Raw genomic sequence first — 22,563 nt, forward strand, 5'->3', positions numbered from 1 at the left:
GGGGGGAGTTTGCAGTGGTGATTCTTGACATATCAGAATCATTGAGGAGTTTTTTCAACTTGCTGGTCCCTTAACTCTGAGATCCAGATACCTCCCCAAATCTCAGGGTCTGTAAGGGGATTGCTCAGTCATGGGCGGGGCGTTGGGGAACGAAATAAAATAAAATCAATATAACTAGACCAACTTTGAAAAACATTAGAAACTTAGTAGAAATTTGAGTGTTTTATTCTATTAACTTGAAAATCATAGGTGTCACAGACTATCTGAATTATCTATTTTATTTTTGAGACAGAGTTTCACTCTGTTACCCAGGCTGGAGTACACTGGCACAATTTTGGCTCACCGCAACCTGTACCTTCCAGATTCAAGCGATTCTTTTGCCTTAGCCTCCCGAGTAGCTGGGACTACAGGTGTGTGCCTGGCTAATTTTTATATTTTTACTAAAGAGGGGTTTCACCATGTTGGTCAGGCTGGTCTTGAACTCATGACCTCACGTGATCCACCTGCCTCATCCTCCCAAAGTGCTGGGATTACAGGCGTGAACCACTATGCCTGGTCCTGAATTACCTTAATTCCTCTGTTTCACAGGTGTGGAAATGGAGGTCTAGAGGGGCTAAGTAACTGTTAAGGCATCTGTTTTCTGTCCTGAATTTTTGTCACTGGGACATGGAGGGGTAACTTACTTGCAGTCACATGTCTTTAAGCTTAAACTCTCACTCTCCATGCTATTCCATGTTCTAAGTATGCTTAGAACACAGCAGTAGTGATAATATTCAGAAGTTATTTAACAGAACAAAAAATAAAAACTAGTTGGATTTCATACTTCTGCTAGAAGGAAGGAACTTCACAGAAGGTCCTACGCTAGGTATTTAATTTGACTGTATCTATAGAAATTCTATTCTTTCAAATGGTCCTCTCATAGGTAATTTTCTCTGAGAAATCTTTCTTCTTTGAAACTACAAGTTTTTTATTTGTACTTTTAAAATGGTACCTGGGATGCTCTTCATTTTGTTTTATAGTCAGTCTGTACAAATGATTTCCAGCATGAGCTTATATACTGCTTGGAGAAAAAGATCATATTTTACCAGTTTATGCATCAAACCATGGTTTTCTGCAGAGGAGGCTCTCAGTATTTCTGACCAACTGAAGAAACAAATAAGTGCAATCAAAAGTGTTAAAGTAGACCCATTCCATATGTGGGGTCAATATTATCAATCATTTTGCATGTACATGCAAATACATGATGTGGCTTATGTCATTATGTGAGCAGAAAGTGGATCTGGGTTTTCTAAATAGGTCACTGTCCTTTTAAGATCCTATTTTCAAAGATTCCCAGAAGTGTGTATCTCTCCACCAACTGCTATGCCACTGAAGACATATTTCACATCATTTTTTAAAGATTATTTTTTATTTATTTAACTTTTTTAGAGCTGAGGGAGTCTCACTCTGTTGCCCAGGCTGGCCTCAAACTCCTGGCCTCAAGTGATCCTTGCTTCACCCTCCTGGGTAGCTGGGATTACAGGCATGAACTACCATGCACAGCACCTTTTGCATAATTTATTCAACTAGGATTTATTGAACACTTAGTATGTGCTAGACGATATACTCAGCATAGCCTTCAAGATTTTTAAACTTTTATAGGTAACTTCTGAAGACACAGATGAAATAATACTGAAGTCAGACTATATGGACATACTGCTAAATAGATGTGTATTTTTGAGGAAGTTATTAATTGCTACTGTTTTATAAAATCAGAATAGGATTGTTATGAAGAATAAATGCATTAATATATGTGCTACAGAAAAGTGCCTGGTGCAAAGTGTAAGTATTTGTTGCTATTTGTAAGGATAAAATGAATAATGTGGATAAAAACAGACATATAAACCTAGGATTTCCTAAAAGCACTTCCCTTTTAATATTTTTACCAAACTCATAATGAGTAGAAAGAAAGATTGGTGCTAACTTACTTTCCCTTACACACACACACACACACACACACACACACACACACACACACGAAAACTAATGTCCTCCCTAATAGGAAATTAACCTGGAGCTGTTTTTCCACAAATGAATGAGCTCTCCTGGAAAATATTTTATATTTATGGAATAGTTCTATCTAAAGTAGGAATATGACATTGTTTGGTTGCTTTTTTTTTGGCTGAAGCAGAGGGGTTGGGGGAAGATACAGCTAACTAGTCTACTAGGAACTTTGAAACCAGCTGCTCTGAACTCAGTACCATCATGTGCTAACCAGCTGAACTCATGATATACCCCAAAAGGCAGGAGAGAGAAAGAATTAAAAGCAGGAGATCTAGTAAGCTTATTTTCTTGGCAACCAAAGGACCAACTGGAATGATATAAACTCAGTATCATGTAAGTGGGTGCTTTTTCCAAATTGGAGGTTATATAACTCTGGAATTACATGATGATAAGGAACATGAAGCCAGCGACAAAACAGGATCTTACATTAAAACAAGCACAAATAGTATATGGACTATAATACAAAAACCACACCAATCTTAAGAACAAAATGAAGCTTTAAGAAACGGCAAGCAGGTAACTTCTGGTGATGACCATTAGTCTCTTCTCTGTAGTTTTGGAGAGTTTGTTTAAAAAAAAGATATAACTTACAATTATGGAAAACAAGGTACAGTGACAGTAAGAGACGGAAACAGAAAAGAAACTCTAAGTGTAATTGAGAGCCAGTTATAAATTTCACTATTTTAAAAAATTGAACTGTCCTATTATTCTTGAGAGAAAAAGTACTGAACTATGGTTGATTTCTTATTCTTTTAATAAGTTAATGTTTCAAAGAGTTTCAAACAGGACCTAGGACAGGGTAAGCACTATTTAATTAAATAAATAGTTAAATAAGTAGTTAAAGAAAGAAATAATTAACAACTAAATAGGTTCCCAGATGTGCACCTCCTGCTCAGATCCCGCTCTGAGATTATGACCCCCATATTTCAGTGGCCTACCTCCTGTCTCCCCTTGGGTATCTCACAGACACTTCAAATTCACCACAACCAAGATCGGTCCCCCTCAAACTCACCTGCCTCCTGAAACCCCTTTCTCAATTCCCTTTCTCACTATATAGCCATAGACCTGACTTTTTGACATCCCTAACTCTTTGGAAGCTCTTGATTAAAGGAAGCAGGGTGGAGGAAGGTCTGGGAATAAGACATAAAACAGGGACAAACCTGGAAATGTCTGCCTAAGTGACTCTCACCTTCTCGAAGTTAAATTACTCAGACTCTACTCAAGTCTAGTGCACTAGTAACTAAGTGTTCAAATAAGCATTCTATTTTAACAATGAAGGGAAGTGAGAGTGTTAAGTATTGAATGAGGAAATACGCACAAGCAGTGGAAACAACACCTAGCCTCTATGCCACTCGATTTCACACAGTCATTAAATTTTGTTGTCCATTGTAAGTCTCAAAAAGGGGTGGACAAAAGGGTAAATTGTAGACAGTGGCAAATTTTCCCCCTTTATGTTCTCTGCCTTCACATCTTTTTTTCTTTTTTTTAATATTTTATTTTGAACTTTCAAAGACCCTGTTGAAGTCCAAGTATGCATGTGTATGCAAAGAGGAATGAGCCACTCTGAGAGTAAATCCACCCTTGAGCTTTGCCCTGAGCAGATGGGACCAGAAGGTCTGTGGACCAGAGCTCTCTGTTCTACTCCCATCTCGTACCCATACACGTCAGGCAGAAATGAAATGTTCTAAATTTTCAGACCTCTTGCACTATATATTTTTTCTATAAACAAAGTAGAAGCAAATATTAATGAAGAAGCGCAAAATAAGGCTCATGATTCTTGGACTTTAAATAGATTTTATATGTCAAGGATTATTTATAACATGTAACCTACTGCTGGTAAATAACAGAAGATAAAACGACATGGGGATATAGTGGAATAACCAAGAGAGATTCAAAAGAATGTCTGAAGTCAAAATCTCCTACTTTCCCCATTCCTATTTTAAAATAACCAGCATCAACACCTTCCTCATGCTGAAATAAATGCGTATCGGAGGGTACTGAATTTTTAGTATATTTGCACAACCTATTGGTTTACATTGTGAAGGAAAGATTTTCAGAGCTGCCACCACTTGGAAGGTGGCCCTGCTCTGCTTTTCTTCTGCTTTTTAACCATGAATAGTAAAAGCAACACATTCTTGTGTGTTTCTAAATAACTGCTATCAAATGAATCTCTTGTCTTGTCCAATGTATTCTGATCCACCCAGTGACATGGAGCACCAGCATCTGGAGGGTCACTCACACTGACGAGACTTGGCTCTTTTCACTTAGCAAAAGAGGCCTGGAAAGACAGGGACTCTCACCTTGTTTGGAGTTGACATCTGATGGGATGTGTGATGGGTGTGATCCTGGAGAAAAGTGCTCGTCGCTGTAAGTGATGAGGGGAGTGAGAGGATGGACCGCATGGGATGGCTGCACCACGGGCACTTTATTTGACTGCAAAGTAACCACAAGGTCAACAGTTACTATGGATGCCCAGCTCCAGTCTTTTCTCCCAAAGAAAAAAAATCACACAGTAGCAGCAACCAGTCATTGACATAACCCAAGAATCACCTTCAGACCTGGACAAGTGGAACTGTCTCTTTTAGAATTTTTCCATGATAAATACTTCTCAAACACATGAATATGTCACTGATATTCATGAATTATTAGTTATTTCACCAGGTCTTCTTCAGAGATTTAGGTTGATCACTACTCTTCCATATGGCATGAATCTCTCTCTCTCTCTCTCTCTCTCTCTCTCTCTCTCTCTCTTTTTGGAGACAGAGACAGAGTCTTGCTCTGTTGCCAGGCTGGAGTGCAGTGGCACAATCTAGGCTCACTGCAACCTCAGCCTTCCAGGCTCAAGCAATTCTCCTGCCTCAGCCTCCCAAGTAGCTGAGACTACAGGAATGCACAACCACGCCCAGCTAATTTTTGTATTCTTAGTAGAGACGGGGCATCACCATGTTAGCCAGGATGGTCTCCATCTCTTGACCTTGTGGATTTCGTGATCCACCCGCCTCGGCCTCCCAAAGTGCTGGAATCATAGGCACGAGCCAGCACCTGGCCGAATCTCTGTACGTGTATCTTTACACTCTCTTTTAGATTATTTCCTCAGGTTAAGTCAATAAAGAGCTAATTAGAATAAAATTTATGAATGTTTGACAACATTTTTATTTATTACATATGCCTGGCACAAAAAAGTAAAAAACTGCCCAATGAATAAATAAATGAATAAATATTGTCAATTTGAAAGACAAATTTTTAAACAACCAAATAAGTATAAATTTTCTGTACTGATATACCCTCAGCTTATAGAATTCATAATTCTATGGTTGTACATCTTTAAGAACCATGTTACACCATTTTCTCAAGTTTTATAGCTTTGTCAATCAAACACAACTATCCATTATGCTTTGGCCCCTCAGTGCATTTTTTGTTTCTCTAGTTTTCAGAATTATTAATTGATAAAAGGGAATTTCCAATCTCGAGTTGAACTTCATGATATAAAACACTGCCTTTTTTTTTTTTTTTTTTTTTTTTTTTTTTGAGACAGAGTCTCACTATGTCCCCCAGGCTGGAATGCAGTGGCACAATCTTGGCTCACTGCAACCTCTGCCTCCTGGGTTCAAGAGATTCTCCTGCCTCAGCCTCCCAAATAGCTGGGATTACAGGTGTCCATCACCATGCCTAGCTAATTTTTTTTTTCTTTTTGTATTTTTAGTAGAGACAGCGTTTCACTATGTTGGCCAGGCTGGTCTTGAACTCCCAACCTCGTGATCCACCCCCTTGGCCTCCCAAAGTGCTGGGATTACAGGCGTGAGCTACCACACCCAGCCAAGATACTGCTTTTAAGAATATTTTTAATTGTTAAAATTGTATATTTTAACACACTTTCTATATCTTATACTTGTTTACAAACATTTTATTATTTAATTTGGAAGTCAACAGTAACACTTGTTAATCCAGGTTATCTATTTTAACCTTGTCAATTTGAAACCTGTGATCACTTGGGTTACAAAGTTAAGGTTGATCTCCCTGCAACCAGAAAGTGCTTACTAAATAATCAAAAAATATAGAGAAGACTTAGGTAGGTTTAACCTAATTTGAAAAATCACTTATTTATTTTTTTATTTTTATTGATATGGCATAGTTGTAGAAATTTTGCAGTATATGTGATATTTTGATACGTGTATAAAATGTAGAATGATCAAATCAGGATAACTGGGATATCCATCACCTCAAACATTATCTTTTCTTTGTGTTGTGAACATTACAATTCTTCCCTTCTAGCTGTTAAATAATCTATTGTTAGCTATAATTTCCTCACTGTACTTACTACAAAGTATTCCTTCTATCTAACTGTACTTTTATACCTATTAACAGCTGCTCTAGGGGGATCATTTTAAAGAGACCCAATAATGCCTTCACCAAATATAAGGAGACTCAACACAATTATATACCTGCTAAAGGTGTCTGTTTGATTTTAAACTAATCTAGTAATTAAAGCAGTTGCAGAAAAATCTCTAAAAACACTACAGTAATGGATAACATGAATTTAAGAGAAATGGAGCATAATGAATTCACTAGTTCAGACATGCCTTCATCATAATTAGTTTGAATTAGTAAGATCTTATTATATTATTGACTAAAATGCATGTAAAATCAGTTTTCTCCTGAAGCAAATATTCACAGTTTTAAAAAATTTGACAAAGTGCCTAAAACCGCACAATGTGAACTGCTTAAAATGTAAGTCCGTATCTGACTGCTCAAGAGGGCCCCCATAACAGACTAGTGTATGGTGGCTGTATCTATGACATACACTAATTTTGAACTTGATATTTTTTACAAATTAGCCATAAAAAATATGTGGCTCTAATGGGAAGGGCTCCCCTCAGGAAACTTAGAAATGATTACCCTAGTAATTCTCCTTACACCCTATCATTACAACTTCCATCCAAAAGAAACTTACGGGGGGCAGGGGGGTAGCAAAGGAAAAAAAAAAAACACTTGTTTTTAGAAAATGATATAATTTTCATACTAGATTTTCCTTATTTTATAATTATCAGCTCCTCTTTAATGGCAAAACTTGCATAGCTCGTATAGCTCTTGGCGTATATTAAATAGAGCACTATTATCAAAGCCACATGATTTTTCTCTACACACCTCAGCACAAATATCTATGCATATAAATGTGTAAAAGGTTAAGCAAATCTTTAAATGCTTTTCAAGTGTTAATGATGCAGTTTTCCAAATAGCAGAATGAGCTTCTTAAAGATATGGAATTTAGAATGCTAGAAGTGGGGGTGGGGATAGGAGGAGGCTATCATAAACTCTTTTTTAAAACAGAAACACAAATCTCAACATTGAAGTGTTAAAATGAATAGATTTCAAATATACTTTAGAATAATGGCTTTTAGTTTCATGTTGAAAGTTTCATAAAGAAGCATAATTGCCAAACAATCTACAAAGATATTTTCTTAGGGTACTTATAAAGAGTAAACATTGCAGAAATCTTCTGGAAATATTCTTTTTTCCAGAGCACCACCTTAAGGAACTTGCATTAGCAGGCAGCATCTTAATGTCTGACCTATCCCTCCAGTCATATAGCTCAGAATCTGGTGCCATGAATTTTTGCTAAATTATGCTATCCTTGCTCTCCTCTTAATTTTACGGTTTTCAACACAGATTTGCTTTCCTGTGGGAAGGAGATAAGAAGCCGAGGATTTTAATTTAAGCTCTGGCCTTGTCTTATATTTTGCAAGATGGATAGCGAAAGCAGTACTAGCAGGTGTGTTACAGCCAACAAGGATTATGTCCATTTTTGTGGCCAAATAATAAAAGTAATATGAAATTTCAATAGCATGTGTGAGCAGAATTCCAAGGGTTATGCTTTGCTTGCTGCCAACCATCTCCACCACGTATATAAACAGAACAAAGTGGATTCCGACTTACACTGCAGATACGTGGCACATCGTCATCACAGTCAAGAGTCCTCAGCCCAAAAATCTGCAGGCTTCCTCTGATTTCAGGAGACACTGCCCCTTGACACTACGTGCACACACAAGGTGAGAACCCTAGCATTGCTACTTTGGTTAAGTTTTAAGACAGCCAGTATAACCATTCTTAATTCCATTCATCTAATCTCCTAATAAAATGTGGTATGTATTTTCTTGTGGGGAGTATGTAAGGGGAAGAATAATCAACCGACTGTCTGTAGAAACTTAAGTGGCTACATTATATGCAGAGTTACACATGACTGTGTGTATATGTGTGTATTTACTAAGCACCTAACATGTTCCAAGCACTATTCTAGCACCAATGTCCAACATAGAGATAGGGTCTCTAATTCATCCAGCTTACTTTCCGTGGTTCTGGAAGTGGGGTCAAGCAGCAGGAGGTAGGTACTGGAAATAAAATATTTGTTAAAAAAAAAAAAAAAAAAAAAAAAAAAAAAAAAAAAAACTAAAAAGAAAAGCAAAATCTGAAAAGGGAGTATCAAATACTATGAAGAAAATAAGCCTGATGATAGGAAAAAGTGTGTCTCTAAGTCTGTGCCTTTGCATTATGTTTAAGCTGTAAGAAACCTCAAGTACATTTAGTAGCTTATTTTAGCTCATTTTAATTTTACAGACTGGAAGCTGAGAAATGGAGGTCATCAGGGAATCGGTGGGTCAAGGCAAGACCACTGTACAAAATAGTACCTCCCTGCTCACTGCACAACTCCAGCAACACAGGGACACTTTGAGTACAATGGGAATGAATCCCCGGGGCTCCCCAGTACAGTGGAATCAAATAGTAGAGAAATTCGACACTTGATTCCAAGTCAGGGATTGGCTGACTTGGCTCTCAATCAGGAATCCAAGTCTTCTGATTCCTACTCAGGTGCTTTTCCTACTATACCTCTTGCTGTAAGGGAGGGAAGGAGGGAGAAAGGGTAAAAATTACCTTCTTTTTTATTCATAGATACAATCAGATAAGTCTTAGCTTCCAGTGGAGAATCACCAGGTAGTCCCAACCTGCACTCTGTTTCATTACCTCAGGGTAACAGGATGCACAGTTACTCCATCTTTGCGAGACACTTGGCAGCCCTAAGTCACCCCAAATTATCCACTTTTGCTCAGAGGTTCAGTGACTTGTTTAAGCTCATTCACAGGGCAGTAAGTGGCTAAGACCAAAACCCTTCGTTTTGATTCCAGCTGCACATTCTTTAATCTCGGGCAGGTGACTGGTGGATGAGCAAAGGAAAAGATAAAAACAGTGGATACTTAAAAAAAAAAAAAAAAAAAAAAAGGTAGAAAATGTAAAGAGTGGATTCTGGAAGAAAATTCTCTGGCACACATCCAGCACTCATACATGGCTGTTTAGGGAGAAGCCTGAAATCCTTTCTTGAATTTGCAAATCACCATCAGGACAACCTACTCACATAATACGTAATAATTATAGCAATTAACACTTACCAAGTGCTTACTGTGTGCTAAGCACTTTATCCTCACAACAGCTTTGAGACAGGTATTATGATTATCCCCCTTTTACAGATGAGAAAAGAGGCATGGAGAAGAAAATATTCTTGAAGGGTATGTGCCCTAGCAAGCAGCAAAGCCAGGATTCAAAGGCAGAAGTCTGGCTCTAGAGGCCAAGCTCATGACTCGTACACCATGTGGCCTTCCTGAAAGCCAGGTTCATAAAATCTTGGACACTGGGATGTCCATCTGGGCCACACCTGACAGCATGTGACATTTATGAAATGGCTGTGTGGTCTCTGTCCCAGGCACAGGAATCACCTCAGACAAAGAAGCACCTCAGCAGAAGTGGTTAGCACTACAGAGACTCCACTGCAGCCTTTCTCTCCAGGACTAGAAAACATTCCAAGGAAGCTTGGTTGGCTGCCACCCAGGCTGGTCCCTGCAAGTAAGGACCTCTTTGGCATCACAGTCAGTAAAACCCATAACTCCTGTGGACACGAAGTGGGTGCCACTCAGGGATTCTGAGAGCCACCCCCAAAGCAGCATTCCCAGAAATGACCCACTCACCACTGGCAGGAATTGAAGGTGTCATGAAAGCTGTTAGCCTCTGAGGATGTGGTTCTGGGAAGAACTAAAAACGTGGTTCAACCGCCAACTGGCTAAGGCCTGGGGCCTGCTGGTAAGAGGAGGAACTGGGGGAGAAACCTGCCGGCCCGGTAGCTGGTTCTCATTCTCCACATCTCCAGGTTCTAACTCAACTAACCCCAAAGTGGGGGATCTGGCTGTGCGTAAAGGCCTTGAGTTTCAACTGAGTGTGCATTTAATCAATGATCTTCTGGTAATAACTGAATCCAGGAGAATTTGAACACTTCATCAACTTATTGAGATGAGGAATTTCTTCTGGTCTTGATTGTTATGGCGGCATTTTTGCTTTTCATGAAACACTTAAGAAGTCTGGTACTCGTGAGATAAAGCCATGTAACTTCATATTCTCCTTTTCTGAGAATCTGAGCTTCTCAAGCCTTCCCAGAAAGAGAAGTGGATTGACTCCAAAAGGATACACTGATTCTTGCATCTCGACCTCAGAAATAAGGTACTGGAGATATTTCCTAAGATCCACCAAAGCCAAACACCTGCTTCAGGTCTGATGTGGCTTTCAAATCTAAGACTCCTACGGGTGGTGATGCAGCTGCATTTTTCAGATAAGAATGAGGCCCCAGGCACTTAAGATTCAAACAGTCCATGAGCCCAACTCTGGAGGGAAAGGGATGGTCTAGAGACCTGCACCATCATCAGACAACTGAAATGTTTTCTTAAGAGGGAAAGGAACATATCACAGGGAAAGAAATTAACATGGGTTGCACACTTAGTAAGTACCAGTCATTACAGTAGTGCTTTTATATACTCTGGCACTTATCCATGTAAGTGGGTATTATTACCCCCATATTTATAGATGAGAAGGCTGAGTCTTTTTGAACACGGACCTAAGTAATAATTAGTGGAGAGAGGATCTGTAGCATTTGTTTGATACAAAAGTCCCTGCTGTTCCTGCTCCACACTGCTTGGTGCTCAGCTACTCTCTATGTCTGTTCCAAACTACCTGACCAAGTGCATATGACCTGCTGTGGGCTCAACTGTAATGAAGCATCTAGACAGGAAGAGTAGACCACTTGGAGAAGATTGATGTCACCCAGCATCAGACTACAGATAGAATGCTGGAAGGGCTGTCTTTTAAAAAGCATAGAAAACCCACGTTCTCTGTAAGGTGATCAATTACAGACATTACATCATTTAATCCTAAAGCCACTGCTAAGTTAGGTGTTAAGATTTCTGTTTTACAGAGAAGGAAACGAGGCTCTGAGAAAAATTCATTCTGGGAGACAAAGGGAGTATGCACTGTTTTCAGTAACTGGAACCTGAAAACAGAGGGACTTGGGTTAAGGTTAGAGGCTGAGGAAAAATCAGAGTAAATGGAAAATGACATCTAATTACGCAAAGTTGCAACATCCTATTATTTGATTGATTTCACAACACCCTCGCCACACCCCTAATCATCTAAATACTCCATTAATTTTTCATGTTGAAGAAAATACTTTGAAAATTAAAAGAAACTAGAGTCATTCAAGATGAACAAGCCAAAAAAAAAATTAAAACATTTGAAATTTACTTACTTATACTATTTAGTGGTAAAATAGTACAAGTAAGGCATTAAAGTGGTTAATTCAGAGGTCAAGTAAAGGGATGGGGCATAAGTAAAAGAAAGGACCACCAGATTCTAAGGAGGCAAGAGGAAAAGGGTAAGGAGGGGGGAGGGGGGAGGGGAGGGGGAAAGGAGGGGGAGAGGGGGAGGGAGAGGGACAGCAGCAGCAGCGGCAGCGGTGGCAGCGGCGGTGCAGGGATTCTATGGGATATGGAAAACTTTCCAGTAGAAGGACATGGGGTAGAGCAAGAGTCTAATGGTTCATCCTTTTTGGATCACAGACATGAAAATAAGATGAAAGGTGGGTATTGATGTTTTTATACACAAATACAATCACACATCAATGGACTGGGGCAGGGGAGTTGCAGTATGCACAGGGGAGGGCAGGGGAAGAAGTGGCCCATGATCCCTAGATGGAAACCTACTGCCTTACAAAGCAAATGGACAAATGGGATCACATTAAGTTAAAAAGCTTCTGGAGAGCAAAGGGAATAGTCAACAGTGTGAAGAGACAACCCACAGCATGGGGGAAAATATTTGCAAATTCCCCATCTGACAAGGGATTAATAACTAGAATATATGAAGTGCTCAAACAACTCAATAGGAAAAAGTGAAATAGTCCCATTGTAAAATGGGCAAATGATCTTAATAGACGTTTCTCAAAAGAAGACACACACAAATGGCAAACAGGCATAAGAAAAGGTACTCAACATCATTAATCTTCAGAGAAATGCAAATCAAAATAATGAGACATCATCTCACCCCAGTTAAAATGGCTTTAATCCAAAAGATGGGTAATAACAAATGGTGGCGTGGGTGTAAAGAAAAGAGAGCCCTCATACACTGCTGGTGGAAATGTAAATTAATATGACGACTATGGAGAACAGTGTGGAGTTGCCTCAAAAAACTAAAAACAGTACTACCTTATTATCTAGTAATCCCACTCCTAGGTATACTCAAAAGAAAGAAAATCAGTATGTCAAAGATCTATTCACATTCCCACATCTACTGCAGCACTATTCACAGTAACTAAGATTCGGAATCAAACTTACTGTCCATTAATAGGTGAATGGATAGAAAAAATGTGGTATATACACAACGGAATATTATTCAGTCACAAAACAGAATGACATCTTTGCATCTGCAACATGGATGGAACTGAATGACATTATGTTATGTGAAATAAGCCAGGCACAGAAAAACGAATATCACATGTTCTCACTTATTTGTGGGAGCTAAAAATTAATACAATTAAACTCACGGAGACACAGAGTAGAATGATGGTTACAAGTGGCTTGGAATTGGGGGTGAGGGTGTGGAGATGGTTAATAAGTGCAAAAATATATTTAGAGTAAGATCTAGTTTTGACAGCACTACAGGGTGACTAGAGCCAACAATAATTTATCATAAGTTTAAAAATAACTACCAGAGTAGAACTGGAATCTTCCTAACATAATGAAATGATAGATGCTTGTGGCAATGGATACCCCAATTACCCTGACGTAATTACTACATCTTGTATCAAAACATCACATGTACCCCATAAATATACATATCTATTATGTACCCATAATAAAGCTTAGAAAAATTTTAAAAACTGCTGCCTTATTCTGAGAGAAGTATTTTACCAATCCAATCTGCATAATAACTTACTGTGATTAATAAGCTGAAGTATAGTCAGTTTGGTCAAAGTAGTATTTGTGCAGGTCAGTGGAAAATAATGGAAGATAAACAAATCAATGAAGGTGAGTGAGATGTCAGGGCAAGAGCTTTCTCTGTCTACCATGCAGAGAGCTTGGACCAGAGGCAGCATGAGGCAACCCAAGGGACTCCAGAACTAGAGAGGGAAGACAGTGTTTGGGGCGAGTTGGTGGAGGGGAGGGGGACAAATTCCAGAAAGGTTTCCTCAGAACCTCATTCAGCCATCTTATTGAATAGACCCAACAAGGTTTTCTGGTGCTGTTTTGGGGACATGTTGGTTAAAAAGGCTTTCTGCCTCCACTGCCCAGGGATGGCATATTCAGAGGGAGGGACTTCCCACTGCCACCACAGCCACACCTCTCTACTATCCAGTTTAGAAGGTGGATGAGCTCTCCCTGGCACTCAGAATGTCCAGCAGGAAAGGAAGAATGGTTGGAGCCTGAGAGATGGACTCTAGATCTCCTATGGCGGGGTTAAGGGGGTAGGCAGGCTGGAGCTTGCACAAGGCTTGAGGTTACAGAAGTCCCACAGCTACCCAGATGTGAAGTACAGATGATCCGTTTATATGTTCAGATTACAAATGGATGGTGCAAAATGCCATAGGGGAGAAGCCGACAGACTTAAATCTAGTTATTTCATATTTAAGGCGGGGGGGCTTTCACATTTAAGTATCTGCCCATGAAAAGCATTTGCCTCATTTTAGTTTAAATAAACTATTTTTTTTTAAAGATCAGGTATGAAGGATTTACAGAACAGTAACAGAAATGCTTATGTGTACAATTTTGTCCCACCGAACCTTCCCTGATTTTAATAAGTGCCATATGTATGCAGTATTCTCTGCTTAAAATGGGGTGTTTTAGTAAGTGGAAAAGCAACATTTATGTCTACAGGGATACTCAATTTTCTACAGAACTTCTGAAAAGGCTTTCAGAAATCAAAGGGAGAAAATATAACAAATTATTTGGTTCAGCTACTATCAGTAAGATTGGGACTAAAGGTATAAATAATTGAGAGCTAAAGTTATTGGAGAACTCACATCATTTTCTATGAACATATAAATTTGATATTTACACTGTAAGATTAGCATTAAAGCTATTCTATAGACTTGTAGGGTTATGCTGTCCAATATGGTAGCTCTTAGGCATTTGGTCGAGCCCTGGAAAGGTGGCTAGTCCAAGCTGAGACATGCTGTAAGAGTAACATACTGGAATTCAAATACTTTGTGTGAAAAGAAGAATGTAAACTATCTCAATATGTTTGCATTGATTACATGTTCAAATAACATTGCTGACATATTATGTTCAATAAATTTATTACTAAAATTAATTTTACCTGTCTTTACTTTTTGACATAGCTGAAGAAAACCTAAAATGACATATATGACTTGCATTCGTGATCTGCATTATATTTCTATCAGGCAGTTCTGCTTACGGTTTAAACATTTGCAGATGGAATGGCCCCCTTTCTCTCTTGTACTCAAATTTGACTTAAACAAAAAATTGACATGTTGTAAACAAAGCTTCCTTTTATGGAAAAGAAAACTTATGGGTAAAAAAATGAAAAATCAGAGAAGGTAAGTGGCAGAGCTGGCAATTTAACACTGGATTTCAATATCTCATACTGAGAGACAAGTCAATATATTTAAAACCAAGTATTTATATGCCAACTAGGATAGAACTATAACATTTCATTTTATGGTATAAAAAAATTACTAAAAGCTATCGCTCTTTTACAGGGTAGAATGATCCTTATGAATAAATGTTGTGTCTTCCAGAAGTTACATGTAACTTCTTCAACTTGCCAGTCAATTCAGATGGCTTTTATAAGTGCCTACTACACATTTTCAGATTAATTTTGCAGGTTACCAATAAACTCATTCCTTGACAGGTAACCATCTTTTCCATTTCACGTCATAGCACATTATCTAGGAAGAAAAAGTAGAGCTTATCTTGAGTGAAAAATGACGCTGCAGACAACACTATTCACAGGATATGCTTACAGGAGTCAAGAAAAATAGAACCTTTTGTTCTAGACTTAAAAACAAAAACCTGAAATGAGTTGGAAATTGAGTCTGGAAACTTACATGAGAAAGAAAGAAGATTATGTAAACTGGGTTCTATGTAATTTTGCTTCATCTTAAAGCTCCCAAGTAAGTCAAGCCAGAAGAGAATATTTTCCCTGAAAACATTTGTTTCAAAAAAAGAGGAAGCAAAATTTAAAGACCTTTTAAAAGACTTTCAATTCTATTAATAAATTATAAAAAAGAAATAGTCTATAGCTCATGGAAAAGTGTAGTAGCAAAGACAACAATAGCTATGCTCTGCTAGTGAAAAAGGGCACTTGTGTGAATATAAAATCAAAGATAAACTCCATTTTGTACCACGTATTAAAAATAGAAAATTTGCCTCCTGAATTTCATTTTCATTTCCATCTCTTTTAGGGGAACATGCTGAAAAACTCAAGACAGATTCTGAATCCCTAATTTACAGATCTTTCACAAGAGCGATCTACACGGCCCTGAATTGTGTGCATGAGCCGACTTGTTCTAGCTTAGAGACCTGATGGCTAAATTTTCAGGAATTTTGAGAGCCTGTTATTATCATGTTGGTAGCCTGAAATTGGTCATGGTAGGATTATTTATACCATGGAAATTGGCAAATGTGGAAACTCCCCTCTCCCTAGAGCCAATTGTTTCTCATGTAACAGCACCCCACTGGCAAACACTGAATCCCTTCCTAAATCACTAGGTGAAAAACTCTTTTATTTCTCTTTGACAAACAACAGGATCATAATCTTGATCTTTGTCTGAAACCATTTCAGAATAAAAAATTTCAAAGATCGTCATTTAACATGATCTGGAGTGACCTGCTTCATGACCCACTTCCTGCTAACACGGGAGGGACAAGCAGGCATTGGTCCCTAATTACTCCGTCTGGTTCCTTGCCTCAGGCCTAAACAGCATTGGGTTTGAGTCACCGGATAGAAGGAGGGACTCTACTGCACAGCAATGAGAAGAGATGTGTCAAAAATTCACAGGTATTTTCTTTTTTTTTAGTTTCTCAAGGAAATAGTATAAAGCATAATATAAAACACTTGATGTGATTATCTTAGAAAGCTATCTGTAAGAAAAAAATTTTACACAAAAAAGCAAATAATTGAGACTATTTCACAAGTGCATTAAAGAATAACTAATGCAGCTTTCGACATGAGGCAGTATATCAAAGAGCAGTTGTCCAGGCCAAACGCACAGAAGCTGACATTGGGCTAAATACAGTATTGAAATAGAGAAAGATGAGACGCTTTTGTCTTTGCAGCAGATTCACTCAAGAAACAAATTCTTTCTAGAGAATATGAAAATCAGCTTAGGGATTTCTGAAAACCATGGTGAATGTATAAAGAAGTAAAAATAATTTAAGGGCGTATTGAAGAATGTTCTCAAGATACTCTACTCTTGCCAGTAGCAAGAATGGTAAACACAAGGGAGAGAAGTGGGTAGGCACAACCCTGGGTACAACAACTTGGAGTTTGTGACCCATGAGTATCGGATTCCTGCTATCAAGAAATGATAAAGTATGAGCATTGGATTCCTGCTACCAACAAATGATAAAGTATGGGAATAATTATCTCTGATGCCCTTTCCAGTTCCAGTGACCCCATGATCTTATGGGTTCTAAAGCTTTGAATTTCAATGCTCTAATATTTTGTAGATCTGACACTATGGTTAAAAGCAGCTATGGAAAAAAAAAAAGTCAGGAAAGCAAAAGAAAGAACTGCATGTGGAGGCCGAGGCAGGTGGATCACCTGAGGTCAGGAGTTTGAGACCAGTCTCACCAACATGGACAAACCTGTCTCTATTAAAAATACAAAATTAGCTAGGTGTGGTGGTGTGTGCCTGTAATCCCAGCTATTAAGGGAGGCTGAGACAGGAGAATCACTTGAACCTGGGAGGCAGACGTTGCAGTGAGCTGAAATCCTGCCACTGCACTCCAGCTGGGCAACCAGAGTGAAACTCTATCTCAAAAAAAAGGGGGGCTTATTTACTGAACCTTTTTTTTTTTGAGACGGAGTTTCGCTGTTGTTACCCAGGCTGGAGTGCAATGGCGCAATCTCGGCTCACCGCAACCTCCGCCTCCTGGGTTCAGGCAATTCTCCTGCCTCAGCCTCCTGAGTAGCTGGGATTACAGGCACGCGCCACCATGCCCAGCTAATTTTTTGTATTTTTAGTAGAGACGGGGGTTTCACCATGTTAACCAGGATGGTCTCGATCTCTCGACCTCGTGATCCACCCGCCTCGGCCTCCCAAAGTGCTGGGATTACAGGCTTGAGCCACCGCGCCCGGCCTGAACATTTTAAGAATCAGTTTTGCTGGGCACGGTGGCTCAAGCCTGTAATCCCAGCACTTTGGGAGGCCGAGGCGGGTGGATCACGAGGTCGAGAGATCGAGACCATCCTGGTCAACAAGGTGAAACCCTGTCTCTACTAAAAATACAAAAAATTAGCTGGGCATGGTGGTGTGTGCCTGTAATCCCAGCTACTCAGGAGGCTGAGGCAGGAGAATTGCCTGAACCCAGGAGGCGGAGGTTGCGGTGAGCCGAGATTGCGCCATTGCACTCCAGCCTGGGTAACAAGAGCGAAACTCCGTCTCCAAAAAAAAAAAAGAATCAGTTTTAAGATGGGTCAATGCCACAATGCTGATGGTGGTCACTGGTGTACTGGCAGCATGCACTGGGAATCTGAAAGAACATCAATGATAATTTGAAGGAACATCAATAAAGCTTACAGAACAGATTTAAGACAGAGAGCAGGAGAATGTTGTCATTATATTACTTCAATTGTCATTAAAATTAATACTAACCTGATTTCTTTCAGTGCACCGACCTGTAAGGTTGTGCTAATCATTACAACCTAGGGATAGAACCTACAGATGAGAGGTGGTCATCCTGCCAAAATTCCACAAAGGGCTATGCCCTTTCTTCAGCAAAGGCATCACTCGGTACTCCTGTGACCTCGATCAGCCTTGAATCTCTACCACTGAATTAACTTCCATAGAAAAACTCAGTTGGGCAATTCTGTGACAAGGAAAGTGGCATTTCTCAGTCTCAGAAGAAGGGAAGGAGATGGCAGGCACCTAGAATTAACTGCATAGATAAAAAGTCAGTCCAAAGTCTCCAGCTGATAACAGTGGTTCTAAGTTCTGTGCCTTATATGATTGTAGAACTAGGGTCTTAGACACAGCAATTGTGGGATCAGATTCCTACCTTATTCCATTGGTTTGGATTTTGAGTCTCAAGTGAGTACTTTATTTCAAAGAGGACACGTCTTTGGCAGTGTGGTATAGCTATGAATAAGCTCCTCCAACAAAAGGGTGATGTCTTGAGGAAGAAAGCTAGAATTAAACGGTAATCAAAACCATCAGATTTCATTAGTCTACAAAGTGCTTCCATGATCCTTATCTCATTTGGATCTCACTATCACCCAGCGAGGAAGGCATTAATAAATATCCCATGTTTCAGAGAAGAACAAGAAATCTCAGTAAAGTCCAAAAGCACACAGTAAGTAGAAAAGTGGAACTCAATCCTGTTTTCTTTCACCAAACCATGATGCAGTCCATTTTCTGGATCTCTAGGGCCACGCAGCTCCTGTCACTACATGAGTCTCAAAAGCTGACCTAGACTGGGCCACGAGGCCCCATAGGCAACTGTCAAGCTGCAAACACGCAGCCAAACAACAAAGAATCATCACAGAATCTTTTCCTTCCTCCTAAAATGCTGTCATCATCTGTGTTTACGTTTTAGAAATGGTTATGCAATATCATGTGAATGTGCTAATGAATACTACAATCAATCAATAAAATACTCACAAGCCTTGTGATTCCCAGGACAAGCTGATGAATGGGATGTCAAGAAAGAATGTAAGCTACTCTTGCATATTCAGAAAATTCCTGTCTCTAGAACAAAGAAGCATCCATTTTAAGGAATGAATTTATGTGCCTATGTTTTTCACCTTGCCCTTAATTTTCCATTTTATGCTAATAATGGTAATTTCTTCACATTCTCAATTCTTTCAGCTAACTAGCAATGCTCAGGATATCTTCTCTATCTTGTTATAGTTAATTCTTGACAATAATTACAACTTTTTTTCACCAGAATTTGGATATGTCTATTTAAAAAATCTGTGGGAATTCATTTTCTCCACCCACTCTATTTAATCATTTCAATGTGTAAATGTGGAGATACTGTAAGTCAATGTAAATAACGTTTTCTTTTGCTTCACATAACCTGAATTTTTCCTTCTCTTACTACTATTTCAGTTGCATTTTCTCTAACCAAATGTGTTAACTCCCTCTCCCTCTTAAAAAAATTCTAAGTAGTTGATGTTTTGAGGTTTAAAGATGTCCAAAAGAAATAGAAAACAGTTTTGCAGCTTCTCAAAAAGGTAAACACAGAATGACCATATGACCCAATGATTCCACTCCTTCTACCTGAGAGAACTGAAATCTTATATTCACACAAATACATGTACACAAATGTTCTTAACAATGTTAAAAACTCAAAATGTCCATCAACCATGAAGGGATAAACAAACTGTGGTATATACACATGCAATGGAATATTACTCATCCACGAAAAAGAACAAAATACTGGCATTTAATGGAATGAACTCTGAAAACATTCTGTTAAGTGAATAAACCATAAACAAAAAGGCCACATACTATGTAATTCCATGTATATGAAATGTCCAGACTAGGCAAAGCCATGGTAACAAAGTAGATGAGGGGTTGTGCAACGCTAAGTGGAGGGAGTAATTGAGAATGACTGCTAACAGATAACGGGTTTCTATTTGGAATGATACAATTAGACAGTGGTGAAAGTTGTACAGCATAGTAAATATGCTAACAACCACTGAACTGTACACATTTTAGGGTGAATTACAAGTTAGGTGAATTATATCCCAATTTAAAAAAAAAAACCAAAGGCACAACAACTGATTTGGACTAATTGAAGGCTAATTTTACTTTATTCAGAAGGCAAACCCAAATGAACTTTACCATGTATACATATTATACCTCTGAATATTGTAATTTCACATGTAGTGATGACAGAGGAATCCCAGCAAGCTAAAATTGGGATTCTATATAACCAACGTACAACCCACAGCAAAAGTATGACATACTGTGTATGTTTAGGCAAACAGATGACATCCAAACTATCGCATGAAGGACATACCTAGGAATGCTCCTTCCCAATCCCCACCCCGTTCCCTGGGCCTATCTCCCCATGATGGCAAAAGGGCTGTTATTAGTCTTCCTTGCCCCTCCCCTTCCACAGCGCTCTCTGGAGTTTCATAAATGGCATCAATCTGACTCTCTGCGGGCATGACTGTGAACTGACAGCTGGGAGCTGGAAGTGTGCCTTTTCAGGTATCCTCCAAACTGCCAGAGGACAATTAGGGAGTGTGCAAGCGTCCTGGGAACTGGCACTGTCTTCCAGGCTTGTTCTCAGCTGCCAGGTGGAGACAGATGTGTGACATAGAGCTGAAGAGAACGTGCCTTGCAGACTCTAAAATCATTCATGGGCACGAGCAAAGGTCTCTGTCACCAGGCCCAGTTTATAGTCTTCGTCGATAACCTGGAAGCTATACATATTTAACCCTCAGAGCTTAATACTATGGGTTTATGGTTTTTTTTACATTTAAAAACACTGTTTTTTTTAAAACTTGGAATTGCATAAAGAATCCACTTTTTCTTTTCTTTTCTTTTCTTTTCTTTTTTTTTTTTTTTTTTTTTTTTTTTTTTTTGGTTTGAGACGTAATCTTGCTCTGTCAGCAGGCTGGAGTGCAGTGGTGTGATCTCGGCCCACTGCAACCTCCGCCTCCCAGGTTCAAGCGATTCCTCTGCCTCTGCCTCCTGAGTAGCCGGGCTTACAGGCACCCACCACCACGCCTGGTTAATTTTTGTATTTTTAGGAGAGGCAGGGTTTTACTATGTTGGTCGGGCTGGTCTTGAACTCCTGACCTCAGGTGATCCTCCCATCTCGGCCTCCCAAAGTGATGGAATTACAGGTGTGAGCCACAATGCTCAGCCTGAAACCACTTTTAATATCTACTCTTATAGTCTTTCAGAGTTTTAATGAAAAGGTTAAAAGCCACTCAGAAATTCAAAAATTGTTTTTACCTCAAACATCTCCATTTTCCTGTTTTCAAAATTAACTTCAATAATGTTTCAAATCATGCAGACAGGAATGAAAATTTTAAGTCTTTTGTTTCATTTCACTATAGCATTGGTGAAATTCTTATGATAGAGCAACGGATATGATCCCATCTCTCCCAATTTAAGGTCTCTATCAAAAGCTTTCATTAGCCTTCCATCACAGGATATGTACAAAGTAACTCCTGGGCTTGAGATGAAATATTCATTTATCTTATAAAGAAAGGGGGAAAACTGCCACTTCAAAGTGATCAAGTGCAAAGCAGTTTATTAATGTAGAATTCCAGAGCTGAAGGAGCCTGAGGGTTCAATAAATTCTGACTACCCTCCGTCAGTGATATTCGGAGAAGTCAGGCAGCTGGGTCTGCAGTTGAGCTCCAAATGTTGCCACTCCACATCCAGTGCCCCACCTGGGACACCAAGCTACTACCAAACAAATGCCCAGAGGTGACTCCAGATATGCCTCAGTGAGATCAATGGTTCCATCAATTACATTCATCTATCCAACTCAATAAGCACTTAAGTGAATGCCTACCATGTTAAGGTGCCATCCCAAGGAAGCATGTCAAGGAGGCGAGGATAAGTAAAATCTCATCACTATTCTCAAGGAACTCAGTATCTACTCGAGGACGTTAAGACCTATATGCAAACACCTATAATGTGAATTGTTAAGGAAAACCAGCCATTAGGAGACGCAAGTCCAGACAGGAGGTAAAAAGGGTGAGAAGAAGACAGTGACAGCCTGGGTGTGCTGGGTGAAGGGGAAAGGCCAGGAGGAAGAGGCTTCCAGGTTTTCAAGACAGAGATTGCCTTTATGGACTAGGATAGGGAGGGCAGGCAGGATGAGGAAAGATGATGGGCTCCATTTTCAATGCCCAGTGGAAGCAAGTCAGCAACAATATGGTATACTGATATATTCATTAGGGTACTTTTGTTGTTTGTCGTTTCATGCAACAAAAGATTTGAAG

The 22,563-nt window shown here is 39.2% G+C and overlaps 1 protein-coding gene across 6 annotated transcripts in view; it reads right to left on the reverse strand.

Annotated features, from left to right (window-relative positions):
• The window catches only part of LEF1 (lymphoid enhancer binding factor 1), a 124,955-nt gene that overhangs the window by 37,583 nt on the left and 64,809 nt on the right, over positions 1-22,563 (reverse strand). For all 6 annotated transcript variants that reach the window (XM_039468019.2, XM_039468020.2, XM_039468017.2 and 3 more), the window contains exon 4: positions 4,344-4,476. In XM_039468019.2, the coding sequence (XP_039323953.2) occupies positions 4,344-4,476 (133 nt within the window). The remainder of the gene's footprint in view (positions 1-4,343; positions 4,477-22,563) is intronic.

Source organism: Saimiri boliviensis, chromosome 3, assembly GCF_048565385.1.
Source record: "Saimiri boliviensis isolate mSaiBol1 chromosome 3, mSaiBol1.pri, whole genome shotgun sequence".
NCBI lineage: Eukaryota > Metazoa > Chordata > Mammalia > Primates > Cebidae > Saimiri > Saimiri boliviensis.